At 38.2% G+C, this 17,801-nt stretch overlaps 2 protein-coding genes across 5 annotated transcripts; both read right to left on the bottom strand.

Annotated features, from left to right (window-relative positions):
* Positions 1-86: 86 nt before the first annotated feature.
* On the bottom strand, positions 87-4,576 carry LOC130178009 (interleukin-1 receptor type 1-like). 2 transcript variants are annotated; one of them, XM_056390080.1, is made up of 8 exons: positions 4,496-4,576; positions 4,190-4,267; positions 3,333-3,585; positions 2,480-2,672; positions 2,004-2,175; positions 1,415-1,477; positions 832-964; positions 87-662 (listed from the first exon to the last, which is right to left on the bottom strand). In XM_056390080.1, exons 2-8 carry the CDS (start codon positions 4,263-4,265, stop codon positions 497-499), a joined length of 1,056 nt encoding a protein of 351 aa, XP_056246055.1. In that variant the 5' UTR covers positions 4,266-4,267; positions 4,496-4,576; the 3' UTR covers positions 87-496. The 2 variants fall into 2 exon arrangements, with proteins under 2 accessions (XP_056246055.1, XP_056246054.1); XM_056390079.1 differs by having other exon boundaries at positions 4,389-4,568.
* A 3,016-nt stretch (positions 4,577-7,592) lies between these two features.
* On the bottom strand, positions 7,593-15,831 carry LOC130177187 (interleukin-1 receptor type 2). Of its 3 annotated transcripts, none has more exons than XM_056388668.1 (10): positions 15,650-15,831; positions 13,446-13,574; positions 12,710-12,968; positions 11,940-12,114; positions 11,230-11,407; positions 10,540-10,626; positions 10,322-10,387; positions 10,052-10,187; positions 9,422-9,567; positions 7,593-8,637 (listed from the first exon to the last, which is right to left on the bottom strand). In XM_056388668.1, exons 1-10 carry the CDS (start codon positions 15,720-15,722, stop codon positions 8,444-8,446), a joined length of 1,443 nt encoding a protein of 480 aa, XP_056244643.1. In that variant the 5' UTR covers positions 15,723-15,831; the 3' UTR covers positions 7,593-8,443. The 3 variants fall into 3 exon arrangements, with proteins under 3 accessions (XP_056244643.1, XP_056244645.1, XP_056244646.1); XM_056388670.1 differs by having other exon boundaries at positions 13,446-13,539; positions 15,650-15,822; XM_056388671.1 differs by having other exon boundaries at positions 13,446-13,557; positions 15,650-15,728.
* Positions 15,832-17,801: the final 1,970 nt, after the last annotated feature.

The following is a 17,801-nucleotide window of genomic DNA, read 5'->3' as shown; positions in this document are numbered from 1 at the left end:
GGGATTATACTTTATAAATGTCATTATATATAGAGTGGTGTCTGAAAGTCTGAGAAAAGTCACTTAAAAATGAGAAACAAAATTGCTGAACTGAAATGAACATTTATTTAACACAAATGTATTATTTACTTGAACAAACATTTGAAAAATGTACATTGTCTCTGTATGTTTGCTTAAGTAGATATGCACTCGACTTATTATTTTGAATAACATATCAACAGGTTATCAAAGAAAACTAAGATTGTGAAAAAACAAACAAACAGTTAATCGGCCGACTAATTAATCTCGGTTTATCTCTTATTTTCGGCTTAATGCCTTTAATGGACAGCACAGTGGAGAGTGACAGGAAACAGGGAGGCAGAGAGAGGGGGAATGACATGCAGCGAAAGGCCGTCCGATGCGGGATTCGAACCGGGGCCAACTGCAGCGAGGACTGTAGCCTCTACACATGGGGCGCCAGCTTAAACCACTACGCTACACGACGCCCCTTTATCTCTTATTTTCTACCTGCTGGTAGCAGAGTAAAATATCCCTGAGGCATGCCGTGGGAACTGAACACTATACAAGTGTAGTTGATGTGAAAATCTTCTTCCCTCAGCTCAGAAACCGTCAACAGACGCTCCAACCACAAACCTGGTTTAGGACTATGCTGTATTGACGAACTGGTGAGAACAGATTCATAAGAAAAAAGAGAAGTAATGCAACAAATGTGATGGTACTGTGTTTGATTAGAGCAAGAGTGTCAACATGAACTTTACTTATTATTCAGTTGTTGTCCCCCAAAAGCAGCAGATAAACAAAGCAAATAGAAGGACAAGTAAAAGTACTGACCGTTGTTCTGATGTGTAGACTCTGTCAGAGGGGTCGGTACTGAAAATGTAATCTCTGGATGACCAAATGACATCAATAAAGTGCACCCCGATACCCGGCACAAACACACGGCACCGTTTGGTGAAACTGGACCCTAAACACATGACAACATCTATAACCCTAAATTTAAAGTTGCAAAATACAGTATTTTCCAGGTAGTGTTTCTCAAACAGATTAGTACACAGCAAATGTATGCTCACAAGGGGCATTAAACCCGAGTGGGTGTTGAGACCGAAAACAGCACTGTGTTTGTGTTGATAAATGTTTCAGGTACCAGTGAAAAGTTGAATTTCAGCGATCTAGAAAGTCCATTTTGTGGTTGATAATACAGTGAGACAGGATTTTACAATCCTGTAAATTTATCACAGCTATAGTTATTTTAGTCAGATTTGACAATTGTGAGGAAAACATAGAATACAGCAATTCACATGACAAAGTATTCTACCTGAACTGTACACTTGCGTGAACAATTCCTGAGCCAACAATAAACATTTTAACTGTAAAACACCATATTTCTCAGAATATGTTACAGACAAGGACTCACCCATCTGTGCCTTAATTATTTCATTGGCTGGTTCATGCACTTGTGGAACCATAGCGTACACATCTGAAAAGAGAGCCAACATTAACTACAGTACAATAACAGAGGTGGAGGTTGTCTCATCATGGAAATATACAGCATATGGAATGACACCAAAGTGTTACAAGTAGGATTGTCACGTGACGAGAGGAGAGTTGACTTACAAGATGATGGTGGAGGATTTGGTGTCAATGCGAAAAGCAAAAGCATCTACTTGACAATATTACATATTTAAATGCCAAAAGGGAACCTGATAACATTAATGAGGCAATCTGCAAATTTTGTCTGATGAAGGTGGCAGCATCTGAAGGTAACAGTTATCCAGTGTAATTGGTATTACAGCTGTTGTTATGAATTAGTGAGATAATTTCCACACCATGGCATCCTTAGTTACTAGCTCTCTTACAGCTCCTCAAACTGTTGCTTGTCAATCAGTTTAGGGTCATGGGAATAATTTCTCCCTCTTCATTTTTCTATTGAAGTTTATTCCACTATAGGACAAACGGCCTACAGTCCCTCTCTTGCACACTCAAGCACTTATCTCCATTCTGACCTGTGACCTCTGCTTTAATTGTCTCTGACACGGATCCCGTGATGCCACCGAGGGTGAAGGTCAGAGTACAGGTGTGGGTGCTGTTGTGTTGCTCTTCCACCTTTTTAATCGATATTTTGGTCCTATCCCTGTAGCTATACCCATCTTTCCCCTCCACTATGGGCTCACAACCCTAGATGAGGAAGAGAAAAACACAAAGGTCAGGCTTTTGATAAAGACAAAAAGAGACTTTTTTAGGAATGTAGACAGCCAGAAAGTTTCCAAATAAATGAAGTTGAAGTAGTGGCAGTAGGTATAACTTGAATCTATATTAGATTACTTACTCATTGTAAAATATATGTTCTTAATTTGCCAAACTGACACATGCTATAATTGTTATGTTAATTTGTCTATATAGATCTGGCTGAGTAAAAACATCTGGAGTAAACTCAATGACTGAGTATTTTATGTCACTGCTTAACTTTCCCATAACTCACTCTGTACCACGTGAGGGAAGAACTGATGTTGTAGCTGTCCAGTTTATTGATATAGTCCTTCAGAGGGCAGGACAGGGTGTCGGCGACTCCAAGTGTAAGTGATTGAAAAACTTTCCTTGGGCTTCCACACTCTCCAGCAACTGGTGGTTCCACTACAAGACTGGTGGCCTGCATGTAGCAGTGAAAAGGAGTTCTGTTGGAAAATGATTGAGAACTTTTTTTCAAATTTTACATCGAATAAGCAATGAGCAGATGAATCAAATGCTTGTCAGGTTAAGGACAACACCCCCCTATCAAACTTTTCAGTTCCCATTCCCAATGTGCTGCATATCATTGCATACAAATTTTTCAGTCAGTCGAGGTTGTCCACTTATTTTTTAATAGTAGATTGGTTTTTGTCTTCAGCGTGATGATGTTTAACGTCCCTGACAACCTCTGTAGTCTCATTTAGCCACTTGTTAGCAACTGGCCCTTTTGAAGAGATTAAAGAGATCATGACAGGAATTTGCTCATGTATTTTATGTCGCAGAGTAAAATGTGAAAGTGTCTTGAACGTATGTTAACCTCAGATCTAATATTAGTCATCTAACCAAAAACTAATTCAAAAAACCAATAGACTTCAGGATGAGGGAATTACATTTTCTTTTACGGACTTGCTGAAAATTCGGTTAAAACATATCGCAAAAATTTGGATGGAAATGATGGAATGATCAAGCTGATCACACCCTTTGGTGGACCATGAGGCAAACTATTTCAAATGGTATTGCTTTTTCAAAATTTGATTAAAAAGTGACAGACCCAGTGAACAAAAATTAATAAAGTGTAGACAGACACACAAAATCAGTGACCGTACCTCAGTATGGTCACATAATCCCCACTGTCCTCCAGCGTTGCGTTAAGAAACCACAGAGTCTCTCCATGCACAAGGGTTCGACCGGTCTGGTTGCTCATTAATTGACCTGTCTTTGGGTCATACCAGGTGATGCTGTATGGGACAGTTGTGATGTTAAAGACGTCTGGAGATACTAAGGTGCTGTTCAGCATAGCCATGTCCCCAGGAACCGAGAGAACCCTCTCAAACTGGGTCTTGTAGTTGGTACAGTTCTCTGGAATAAACACATCAGTGGAGAATGGATTTGTCATTTATTCAGCCATACAGTAGATGGAGCTCTGAGCAAACTTTTCAATGTCAAATCTGAGATTTTTCCAGCAAGAAATAATTGTTTGGCAGGCAAGGCTAGGCAATTTCATTAGAAGTTTTCATGACCAAAAAAACGGTTTGCTTCACCTTTCTTTAAAGTGACTTTATAGGAAATTTTAAGTAGGTCTTGAGAGGTTAATTTTAGGGTCTTTTCTTATGCTTAGTATGCTTATATTTGCTCCTGCATATATTTTTACTGCATCAGACCATTCCTTCTTGTTGAATTTTCTTCTCCAGCATTCGACTAGTAGCTCAGGGATGTATAGCTGCACAGATGCCTGACTTGTAGCACTAAACACGCTGCATCTTCTCATGTGCACTTTGATTACAATAGCAGCCTGGCAGACTTCGCGTTTTCCAAGAAACCCCGAAAATAGTGTGACAAAACTCCTGTGTGTATATATATATATATATATATATATGTGTGTGTGTGTGTGTGTATGTGTTCAGAGTTATAGTAGTATTTATTTAGGTCTGTGTAGTTATGAGAAAAGTGTGACTCAGCTCACCATGCTCAAATCCTGTACAGATCCCATATAACCCGATGAAAATCAGAAGACTTCCTAATGTTGAAATCAGACCCATGGCTGAAAAACACAAACATAAACAACAGTCAGAAATGAACATGTACCACAAGCCAGACTGAAAATGCTACAGGAGAAAAGGCTGCAACAACAGCCTGAAACAGAACAGAAACTGATAACTTACTGGATCACTTCTGTCCAAGGACACTGACAGGTCACAAAAGGCTTTGAAACACAGAAAAAAACAGCAAAAACAGTTTTCTTTCCTCTTTAAGCCAAATTTCACACTACCTTATATTTATAAAAGTCCGTCTCCCTTCTTCTCTCTGCCTCTTCTTTCCCCTCTCTGCCTCCCTCGCTCTATCTATCACCCTCAAACACAGATGACAAACATTCTGATATTTCAGATTATTTGTTTAGAAGCCACTGACAAAAAGCTGCGTAATGCTTTGGAACTGGACGGATGCCCAGCCTGAGTACTGCTCAATTCCAATTGAACATTCCTGCTCAGTCTTTCCTGTCAATCTGTGAATGAACACTGTAAACCCTTTTGCGGGAAATTTGCTAACTCTTGTTCTCAAACTTGTACAGTTACTACAGTTACTGTGCTAGTTTAAGTCAGTCAAGGTTTTGCTATAGTGATATACAAAACATCACATTTTAAAGGTCCCACATTTTAAACTTTTCTGGTGTCTCTTTTGGGCTTCTCCCTAGAGCTTTAGCAACAACAGATTTTCTGAATGATTGAATGAAAATATAGAAGATTTCAGGTAAAAACTAGAGAGAAATCAGATCCTGCAGGGTTGGACCCTGGGTCCAGGTGTGCCGTGCTGGGGAGATAGCTGAGGGGTGGTGACATTTTTGTTGTGCTATCACAAAGTCAAAGTCCTGACTGCTCGTTTTAAGACAGTTTTTTGAATATGTGCTGTGTGCTTTTTGCACACAGATTACTCACTTTTTTAGTTTCACATTATTTATATAGCACTTAGACCTGCTTTATAATCAAAACTCTCACTCTCTACAATATGGGACCTTTTAAAGCTTATATACAGTACAATATTTAAACTACACTATGATTATGCTTTAATAGATATTTGTGCAAATATGAACTAACTTGGGTATTTTTCTCTAATAGTGGGTGGTATTGGTTCCCTTTCCTCCTATGATTTTGTGTAGGCGAATTTCAGGTTGTAAATTATGTATGATGTGGCTTCAGTGGGATTAGCAGCATTAATCACATTAAAGCTGATGTTTTACCACAACATTAAACAGACTCACTGAACACTTTTATTAGGAACATGTGCACACCTGCTTATTCATGCAATTATTTATTCAATCAAATCATCCAGTCATTCGTGTGGCAGTAGGACAACACATAACATCATGCAGATACAGGCCAGGAGCTTCAGTTAATCCTCACATCAAAGATCAGAGTGGGGACTTTGTTTGTGGCATGATTGTTGGTGCCAGACAGGCTGGTTTGAGTATTTCTGAAACTGCTGATCTGAGATTTTTACACACAACAGTCTCTAGTTTACTGAGAATGGTGCCAAAAACAAAAAACATCCGGTAAACGGCAGATCTGTGGACGGAAACACCTTGTTGATGAGAGATTGGAGGAGAATGAGATTTGTTGGACCTAATGGAAAGGTTACAGTAACTCAGATGACCACTCTTTACATTTGTGGTAAGCAGACAAGAATCTCTAAATACACAGCATTTTGAAACATGAGGCAGATGGGCCACAGCAGCAGAAAACCATGTCAGGTTCTACTTCCTGTCTACCGAGAACAGAAACATGAGGCTGCGGTGGGCTCAGGCTCACCCAAACCTGGACAGTTGACGTCTAGAAAAAACGTAGCCTGGTTTGATGAAACTGGATTTCTGCTGAGGCAGCAGATGGTAGGGTCAGATTTTGGATTGGATTACCAACCTGCCTTGTGTCCAGGCAGGTGGTGGTGGTATAATGGTGTTGGGAATGTTTTCTTGGCACACTTCGGTTAATACCAATCAATCATGGTTTGAATGCCTCAGAGTATTGTTGCTGACCATGTTGCAGACCTTTATGGTCACAATTTACCATCTTCTACTTGTTACTTCCAGCATGTGAATACACCATGTCACAAAACAAAAAATTGTCTCAAAGTAGCTATCGTGTTTGGTGACCAGGGGGACCAATGCTTGTCCCAGCAAAATCCAGCTTGGTTGGCATGGCAGGTCTAAGCTCAGACGTACTATACTCTGTTGCGCAATAACTGGAACGAGAACAGCTTGGATCCCCTTGCTCATGTGATTCACACTATACACAGATCTCTTACACAGCATTTACAGCATTTGTTTTTTTCCAAAGGAGACAAGTTAATTTATACAGATATATTGTTGTTAACAATCTCCCCTGTGTCTTATCCTGCTCTATCGGATTAATCTACTTTAGCACTAGTTTAACCCAACCTGCAGTATGCAGCTGTCTCCCATAAGGTTTACTTTAATGAGTCATTGGAGGCTACATTTAAAACACTGTCATGGTGAGACCTCTTGTGGCTGCACAGAGAAGCAACTTGACTACTGAAAACATCCATATCATTCACCCTCCATATTATTTCACTGATTATTTAAATAGATTAATTTGGCTTTGGACTTTTCTGTGTGTGAACCCGTGTTGTTACACGCCTGAGGCAGATTTGTAAAAAATATCAATGTAAGTTATCACTTTTAACCATGAAACTGTTCTATAAAGAATTCCTCTTTATGTTTAAATATATGTTTATTTAAGTTTATGTTTTTATCATAATCTTCATCATTGTCAACTTCAAAGTTCCATATGAGTAATATACAGTACATGTTTCTGTTTGTGTGCAGGTTGGCAAGGTGGCTCAGAGGTTGGGTGAAGGCCTTTCTGTTTGGAGTTTACATGTTCTCTCTGTGTCTGCATGGGATTCCTCTGAGTGTCCCTGTTTCCTCTCACAGTCCAACGATAGGTAAGGTACAAACTCCACATTACATGTTGATGTGAATGTGTTTGACTGTCTATATCTGCCTTTCGCTGAGGGCACACCAGTCTCACACAACCCTAAAAAGGATGTGGGTGGGTGGATGGATGGATGGGTTTCTATAGGCCTTTGTGATCTCAAGAATATGTTTTTAGAGTGACCTTATCATACTGCACTGATGATTGATGTTTCTTCTCTGGAAATTGCACCATAGAAAGTGAAGCCACTTTTATATTTGTGGAATAGGAGTAGTTATTACAGTACATGTTTAACGCTCTCTCACCTTATCTTTCCTTGTTTTCTCGTGCCCCTCACGGTCTGTGTTTTAGAGGAATGTTAATAATGTCTTATGTGCAATAACCACCATAAAATTATGCATTGGTTAAAATAGTCACCAGAACATTTAAACCAAACTTTTAATGGAGCAGTAATGCAACACATCTGTTATAGGATCATAACATTAAACATGGTACATTCAATCAAGCATACACATCAACACACAGTAGTTTCTCAAACCACTTTCCGATTTGCCATGTAAATGTGCAGATATGATCAGCAAATGGACTTAACACTTTTCTACTTCACAAGATGCTTCCCTGAGAACATTTATTATATTTTAAAACACATATACATATAGTTTGGTGTTGGATTGGACTGCATTCAAACTGTTGGTGTTTTAGATGTTTTTCAACTGCAAACTATAACCTCAGTAATAAAAACATGGTTAAATAATACCTATCTCACAGTGTCAATCAAAGATGGACATTATAATCTTTGTAAAAGGTAGAATTCATGGCTGACCTGTTGTATTGGATTGCATTACATTTTTCACGTGTCACTAAAAAAGTTGCCCCTGAGTGTATTTTTAATGGAGTGTTAGAACAAAATAAACGATTGGAATGACTTCACATAAAGTTGTATGCTGTATACATGTATATACAGATGTCTCTCCATGGTAGAAGCATGCACTGAACTTGCATGCTGAACTTCTGTGAAGCGTCAGTTTGGTTATTCTGTATTACACCTCAGCAGGACATTTCTGCCACACCGATACTAGATAGATGCATGAAAGAAAGCCTCTGCAATGGCCACATGAGTGCATACTGAATCAAAAAGTGACTGCAGCTACTGTTTTAAAAACACTGAATCCCTGTAAAAGGACAGTTTATCAAAAACACAATGTGGTGGTGCCACAACATCACATGCCCTGCAATGCATGAAAGACTAAATTGATATAACAGCAAACACGTTAAAGAAAGTCTCTGTCTGTGGAGGAAATTTGTTCACTAGCAGAGCTATAGATGGTGCTGCTCTGACGAGCCAGAATGTAATCCATTTTCTTTTTCCTTTGAGGTTTGAAGAGGACATAGAGGAAGATGGACACCACTGTCAGGAAGCAGGATACAGCCACTGCAGCTACCACCAGCCATGTAGATGTGGAGTCTGCAAAAACAGAGATAAAGGTAAAGAATGTTTAGATATGCAGTAGAGGCCAGTGGTTGTCTGTATTGCTGCAAAGAATAATTCCACTGCATAGACGTCATTTACAGTGGGGACACTAGAGACGTGTCCCCACCACTTTTTGAAATGGCAGATTTTGGCATAATTCGTTAAAATGTTGTGGAAAAAAAGCTTGCACAAAGAAATGTTAAACAAATGAGAATGGTTTGAGAAAGGTTTGCACATTAACAAAACATACAATGCAATTTAACTATAGAAGAAACAAATGCAGTAAGAAACGGTAACATAAGATAAAATAAAATCCCTCTTAACCTACTGATTCTAAAATTAATCAAAACCTTTTTTATCTTTAACAAATTCCTGACACTGTTTCTTCATGTCCAAATTTTCCATTGACTGTGAACATGACAAACAGCCATAACAGCGTAGGGTCTAATTTCGTATCATTCTTATGCTTAGAAGGAGCCATGATTGATTGAGCTTGCCTCATGAACTACTGTGAACTATGTTTCTCTAATGCTGAAAAAGTTGCAGCTTTGAACAACAAGTTTAACTTAACATTTAAAGGTTGATTTATTGTCTTTAGCTTAACGAACATTAACGTTATTCCTTCAGTTGTTTCTGTTGTTTTTGTCGTATTGTAACACAAAGTGATGCCCCGTGTTAGATCTTGGACTAAGTTATTGATTGACATCTTAGAAAATGTAACAAGTGTTTCGTTAGGGCTCTCTCATTAACACATTCAACACAAAAACACACGACTTACCCTCTAGTTGAAGCTGTGTGACAACTTCCTGTCTTCCTCCTTCGTTCTGAGTGACACACTTCATCTCCGTCTTCATGTCTTCATCTGTCATCGCTACAACAACTAGCATCAGCTCAATGTGGCAGCTTTCGGACACCTTGGTTACCCTGGAAACGTTGAGACAGACACAGCTATCTGATAACATGCTATGATTTGGGTTGGTAACATTGCAAGCATCTGTCTGATGTACCTAAAGGGTTAAACTAGGCAAGATGTTTATACAATAATACTCCCCTATTTACAGAATGAAAGCCACATCTTAGGCTATTCATAAATCATAAAAAGTATTTAAAAATAACACGGTGCGATGGCTGCAGCAACATCACACTCATCGTGTATAAAAGCAATTAATTCTTACAATTCTTGTGTGAAATTTTCCAGTTTTAATGTAGATTTCAATCTGTTATAAAGTCAAGTGGTCATGTTTCTCTGCTACCTGTGGGCTCCAAACTGCATTATTTCCTAGTTGGAAAGTTGCTCTTGTTCTTTTTGTGGGTGGCAACATATTGCTTCACACTTGTAAAGTTCTTGTTTTGACCTCAGGTTTCAATACTGAGAGGATATATTTATCAAAAACAAATCCACAATTACCTCCTTCCCCCCTGCAGAGCCCGCCCATCGAGGTATGATGACTCCACTGATCGGCCATTGACCAGCCATGTGACCATAGTTGAATCTGCCATTTGACATTCAGTGAGCACCTTGCAAAGCAGCTCCAATCCTGAACCTAAATGAAGTCAGAAGTGAATTGACATTGGACATTTGTTGAAACTGAACATTCTGTTTATTCATTCATGTTTTTTTGCATGTAAGCATGAAATTTCATATATGAGAAAAAAAACCAACATTTTTATCACTTACCATGTGAAGTTTCAAAAATGGACCCATTCCGTGGCGAAATGATAACAGGTGGGTGAATTATTGGAGCTAAAACATAAATAAAAACAACATTTGATAAATAGACGCAAACAGTAGGAATTAAAAAATAAAATGTAAACAATCTAGGAGCAGTAGCATCAATGTTAACAAATGTCCACACAAAGAAAAATAAATAATGAACACAGCTCCAAAAAACTCACTGTGAACAATGTCGTAGCTGCTGCTGATAAGCTCTGGGTCAGAGGTCATAGAGAGGTCAGGCACAGTGGTGACTTCAGGGTATAGATCTGGTAGACACAAATAGACACATACCCACAACAACTCGTCAAATGACAGCAACAATGACTTATTTCACACAATAATAACAATTCCTGCCAATTAACAGTGTTTTTTTGTGTTATGTGTGGATTGAGTTGTCTGGTCCCTTTTGGCTGAGCTAAGTCAGTGTGTTGCAGCTATTAGGCCACTAGAGGGCAGAGCATGCTAAAAAAACTGACATCTCCTCAAGATTATTACTCAAGATCCTATAATTAAAGTAATATATAGTACATGTTTTGTCATACTGACTCAATTTGTGGATTTTTGAAAATGAATCTAAATTTACTTTTCCTCAGATCAACAATTTAACATTTTTATTATCAAATAGAGCAGAAATAAAACATGACTAGCAAAACCAGTAGGACTTCACAGCCTGATCTGCAGCACTGTGCTTCATCAAGCATTGCACGCACATACTGGCAATAATAATGAATATTATTCAATAATGCCAACCATCATTTATAGGAGTATTTTGCAACAGAAAATTAAAACGACTCTGATTTCGCCTACACTCCTCAGTGGCATTGTAAATAAGAGAAATGACAAGTGTTGTGACATCACACATCACCTACCTTCAACTTCGAGCTGGATAGTTCTGCTGACTTTGTACTGCTGGCCGTTGATGAGCGTGCTGAGCTGACAGGTGTAGACACCTGCATGGGATCGCTTCACAGCAGGGATAATTAGCTTACCACTTTCCCGGCTGGAGGAGCTCACTCTGCCTCTTTGAATGGCAGTGGTGTTGGAGTCCTGTCAGGGAAATACATACTGCGTCACTCACAGGGAAGGAGCAAGGCACTAACACTGAAACTCTTGAGGGTTTGATCTAGCTGGGGCCTCTCATACTCCAAATTGTTGCATAACTGGCGCTAATAAAATTGATAGTAAGTCATTTTTGTCCATTAATTCATCTTTTTAAGTCTTAAAGGTCTTAAAACAAAACAAGTATACAAACTTGTCTTCAATCATTTTCAAAAGTGAGTGTCCATATCTTGAAAATAAGAATACATTGCTGCTCTAAATTAAGTTAACAAGCTGATTTGTATTAGCAACTGATTTGAATTTTAAGGCTCAGTTAAACAAAACAAAACAAAAAAAAAACATACTCTTTTTGTAACAAGGTTCTGGTTCAAAACAGACTGGAGACCAGTCAGCCTTTTGTAGAAATCACAAAAGTCAAAAAATGAGTTTTAAAAGATTAAAGTCTCAGCAACTGACCAATTAGTCATTGAACTATTGATGCTGATCAACATCCAGGATAAAAAGTATTAATTCCTCTCACCTTGTACCACTCAATCAGTCTGTCCGTCTTGTTGAAGTTACTTAGAGAGGGACATCTGTACATCAGCTTCTCTCCCACTATGACTGAGATTGGATGGTACAGTTTCTTTATGTCTGATGAGCTGGACTCGTACACATATAGCCTGATGCTCCCGGTTACACAGTAGGTTTCATTTCTGGAGAGAAAAGTGAGGACAGAAATTTTAAATTGTGGTTCGCAAGAAGGTGTAGCAAGTAAGGATATAATTTGGATCTACATCTGACGTTCCTTCTAAGCAAAAATATCAAATCTGCTAGTTTCAGAGATTTGTTTTGTAGCACGCTCTGACCTTAACCTGTCTAAGGAGGGAGGCAAGAGAAAACACAACCTTCTAGAAATTAAGAGAAGGACACAAAAGAGAGATTTGTTGCATTTTATATTTTTTTAAGTCTGAACATCAAAATTAGTATTAAAAATGTCAAATACTGTCAAAAAAGCTGTTTATACATATTTTTGTTATAAATTACTCATTGATTTGAATTATGGTTCCCCGTCTCATTGCATTATTATGTCTTGGAGATAAAAAGAATATTGAATATAGTTTCCAGAGAAATGACATATATCACATGGGAAAAACCACCAGCTGTTGAAATAAGTTGTCTAGTCATTTGTTAGTTGCAAGACTGTAAAGTTTGTTCAGTCACCATTTGCAAATGATGTTCAGTAGAGCACAAAGAAAATGGCAGAACAGGTGAGGGATGAAAATACGTGAGAAGTGTTTCAATGGATACCTGTAGGTGCAGTTGTAAACCCCTGAGTCTGAAGCCTGACCCGGGAGAAACCACAGCTGTTCATCATGCTGCTGGACACGCCCATTGCTCTCAAAGGCCTCACCCTCTGTCCCGTTGTCCTTGGTGATAAGGTACCTCGCTGTTGGGGGGGCGATGTTGCGTAGTGTGAGCTGTCTCTTTAAAACAGGGAAAGAGAGGATCACGGCATCGCCATCCGCTCTGAATAGCGGCACCTCTGGAGACACCTGGTGGCAGCCGTCTGCAGGGGAGAACCCAGAAACTTCATTATTACACTTATACTAACATATTGTTATGCTAAATGAATGAGCCTGATAAACCATGAGTGAAATAGTTGCTTTCCCCTCCACTTGCAGAAAATGTTAATACCAAGAAGCTGAGTTTTTTTAGTCTGTGGCAGGCCCCTGCTTCATTTCTGATTCTTCATGTTGCCTGTGTCCAAAGGAATTATGCTGCATTATATTGGTCCATTTCACTGGTTAAGGTGAGCTTAACTGTTAACACGTCATTATTGTACTACATTAAAAGTATATACTGTGTATTTATAGGGAAGTGGTCTCAGACATACTGTATATATACAATATGCAGATAAATACACTGTGCTTAGGAGGCCTTCAAGTGTGATTTTTATACAGTTTCAAAGGACAGAATTTGGTCAGTTTTTATTTGCGTATGATATACAGTTTGTGTAGCTACATAATATATACAGCATGCTCACCTTCCATAGGCAGAGGAGGTAATGGAGGTCTTCCATAAACGTGTTCAATGATGACCAGACCTAACATCAGTGCCAAGCGAACCATGATAGCAGTCTGCAGGGGGACAAAAATCTGAAATAAAAGATCCACTGACAAAATGTGAAGTGACGTCTAACTAGTGCACCGTCTGAGACAGCTTTCAGCTTCCAGTGAAAATAATTGGGTTTAATACTACAGAAGAGCAAACGAGCGAGATAACGATTACAGTAAAGATAACATAAGTGCCACTAATGGAGAAAAAACAAAATATTGACAAAAGCGATTTGCCAATGTCGTTTACTCAAGTGGCTTAAAGGTTCATTGACATTTAGCTTTTATTTAAACTCTTATGTAGATTGTGAACCTTCTGACATCACAAGGTGTCATCTGGCACTCCCATTCATCCCGCCCCCACTGAGCAGCCAGATTTAACCACAAGTGGTTTACCAATAAGATGAGTCACATTAAATGGATAAAGGCCACTCGCACTAGAGGTCAGCAAAATTTAATAAATAAAAGCAACAGTAGAATAAAAAATATAACTAAAGACTTCTGTCTGAATGGTTTCAGAAAAAATAAATAAATGAAATAGAATAATTAGAATAGTTGTCTGGTGTTAGCTCCACTATTAAATATGTGTCTATAAATTTTAGCAGCAGGTTTCACCAATGTATTTTGCTGATTGAAGATCTGGGCATTTAATGTTATAGATTATATATCCAATTTGAAAATAAATTCTGTTCATGAGCATTATCAAATCTAATTAGGACTGTTGTACTACATTTGATTTCTGTTTAAATACATATAGTAACAAATAAGTAAGCTCTTATTCTGACATTTTACATTCTACATATCTTGATTTAATATCATTATATTATTATATTCCATAATGTATTTTATCAAAGTTCATTTATACTCCTCACTATTCTATTCTATTCTATTCTATTCTATTCTATTCTTCCTCAGTTGTAGCTGGGTCTCTGTCAGACAGGAAGGTAAACTCTCGAGTTCGTGCAGAGAATTTTTGCCGCAGAGTTAAATCATCATTTCCATGGAAACTAGCTGATTTCACTTCTGCTTCTGTTTCCTCGCCTGTGATTACAGGATCAGCTGACAGCAGGCAACAATATCTCTCTCGCTCTCACCCATTCGCATGCGCACACACACACACACACACACTTGCGCGCCTGCACAGACGCACACAAGTGATACATTTTTTCCCTGAGAAAATCTTTTGTTTCAGTGTGTCATCAAAGGGCGATCTCATTCATAAAATCTGTGGGAGTGCTATTGCTGTAAATGAACATCAATAGACATGAGTCACAATGCATGAAGCGTGGTATTATGTGGGATTTAATGTACATTTTGGCCCAAGGATGGTACCAATTAAAGCAAAAACTCCCACCTAAGCTTAATACGTCATATCTAATGGTTTGCCAATTGCATAATACACATATTATACTGTTTCTAGGAATGTAATTCAGTTTCTGTATATAAGAGAGAGACCAATAATGATCCAGTTCAGTGGTCATCGTTGCAGTACTTCAGCCGCATTTGAATCGAATATAAATATTATATTGAGATTTTGTGATGAAAAAAAAAAAAAAAAAAAAAAAAAAATATATATATATATATATATATATATGTTTAAAAAAAACTATATATGACTGTATTTATTAATTATGGAGAGATTATGTGATATTATAGACAGATGTACATCAGTATTTTCTATACTATAAATGAACTGAAAATACCCACATACAGTCTGTGATCAAGCTAAAAAATATAAGCAGCACCCTAACCCTATATAAGCAAAAATATATTCAAAAATAGCAATATTATGAACATAAAAGTATTTTGTGTTTATGAATATACAGTAAATGTCTATGTATATAAATATATAAAATTGTATTAGTATTTTATATATATATATATTTATATACTATATAGTAAATACAAGTAATACTAATAACGTGATTGTTTGTTTGTATGTATGTGTGTGTGTGTGTGGATATATATGTGTGTGTGCGTGTGTGTATATATATATATATATATATATATATATATAATGAAGTATTAGTGTGGTGTTACTCTATGCCTATGCACCTGCGTGTGTGCGTGCGTGTGTGTGTGTGTGTATATATATACATATATATAAAGAGAGAGAGAGAGAGAGTATACTCACATTGTACAGACGAGTATGGCGGCCCCGGCAGTGTGACAGGCAGATGTGATGAGAGCGTAGACTGGAGAAGCATGTGGTCAGTTTCTCGCCCGCTCAGGGGGAACCTGTGCTCCCTTTTCAAGGTTCCCACCCCTCTGAGATGGAAATTTCTCAGGTTTCCCAATGTAACGCAGTGTCCTGTACAGCTCACCACTCATCTCTGCTGACTCCTCAATACACACATTCTCACATACACACACATACATTGTGGGAGAAAAAAAAAGCTACAGTTAAAAGTATTTCCTGCAAGTTCATTCTGATGAAAAAGTAGTGCTTTACTTTTTTACAAATGTTTACAACTGTTGTTGCTGTTCCTCTGACATCATCTGCCTATTGCGTCAGTTGTGGACGATGGACATCTCTGTTTGTTTGAGCACAATAACACACACACACACACACACACACACACACACACACCCCAGCTATCCACACATGAGAGAAAGATCATCAGTAAGGGGTTATTCACCCACATTATTAAAAAACATTTTCTCACCACTAGCAGTATCTCACCATGCAGTCGCCCAGTTTCTGAGATATTGACCTGTGACTTTTCTGTGACCACCACAATATGATGGAGGCATAAAGCATTTTGTCCGTGGTTCTGAAATCATCAACGTTTCTAGTTGTAGAAAACCGTCGTCAGTGGAACCATTTTCTACTTTCTTACTGCTTAATTAGTTTGTTTAAGAGGTGGTGGTGGTGGGTGTGCTTTTGAACTTCGGTCAGAGCAAAGCTCGCTGTTTGCCCCTGCTTTCCAGTCTTCTTACTAAAATAGATTAATGATCTCCTGGCTCCAGTTCCATGCTTGACAGACGGACACAGAGAGGTATCGATCTTCTACTATACCTCTCTGAAAGGACGCAAATATTATATTTAATTTGTTATTGTGATGTATTCATTAGTAGAAATTTGTTTAGTTTGCATTAGTCAGTGCAGTGCCCTAGATTGCACTTTTCTGGCATTTTGATGAGTTGTCATTTTAAAGTAATTCATACTAAAACATTCACCTCCTAACTATTACTTTATAATGTCACCTCTGTTATTTTGAGCTCTAAAGCTGATCATTTCATGATAATTTGATGTGGCCTCTTGACTAGTTTCAGAGCTGTTCACTGAGTCATTTGACCAGAGAGTAACCATTACAGTTACAGTTGTACTATTGTTGTGCAGCTGCATAATGGAGGAGTTGCACAGCTCACGGGGTGTGGTGACAGTTTCTGTATTTTTTACTCAGCTTTTATACCTCATGGTTAGTAATTCCAAGCCAGTTGGACTATAATGAAATGTGCAACATTCCCTAATTTTCTTGTAGGGCAGTACGTGAGCATGCCAGCATTCACAGGAGCAGGTGGCATTTGATATTGCAGCAAGTAGAAACCAGGGGAGGGGTGCCAGCATAGAAAACCTTTAGGTGATGTAACAGTAGATTTCTGCCATCAGACCCAGACATATTATTAAGAAAAGCTTTGAGTTGTAACATTAACATAAACTTTGTCAAAGGGTGAAAAGTCATTGAGGATTTTGGAAATACTTTCAAAAACCTTAATATTGTTGAACAGCCTTCTGAATTTTTAAAGAGGCGTCTCTCACAAAAATGAACACTTGGCATTAAGATAAAACACCAGAGGGACAAACTGCAGCAAGTTTCATTGTAAGTTTGTACTATTACACAAAGTTTGTATTATTGCTTAAAGAGTTAGAGTAACAGTCTTCATTTCATTATGCGATGAATTTTGAAATTTCCAGTTTTTAGATGAAAATAATGTCGTCTGATCTTGGTGAGCGTTACACAATCAGAGGAAGGATCTTATCAAATACTTGTCTCCGTTCTAAAAAGGAACCCAGCAATTTTTAACTTTACTTGTAGTAAATAGGACGTGGGCTGTCCTTGAGCAAGGTCACTGAACCTCTCTGGCTTTGTACAAGTGTGCGAATTACATTGTGACTAAAAAGCAGTAAAATTCTTCCTCGAATACTTAATATTTGACTCTGAAGCAGATTCTGTCTGAACAGGAAAAGCTGGCACTCCGCTGGTATCTCCTGCATAAACAAATGTTTGAAAACAGCTGTGTAATAGTGGTGTGACTCACTGCTCTGTCATTGCACTAGATAG

This window comes from Seriola aureovittata, chromosome 11, assembly GCF_021018895.1.
Source record: "Seriola aureovittata isolate HTS-2021-v1 ecotype China chromosome 11, ASM2101889v1, whole genome shotgun sequence".
NCBI lineage: Eukaryota > Metazoa > Chordata > Actinopteri > Carangiformes > Carangidae > Seriola > Seriola aureovittata.
The sequence above is the reverse complement of the archived record's forward strand: the minus strand, read 5'-3'. Positions and strand labels throughout refer to the sequence as shown.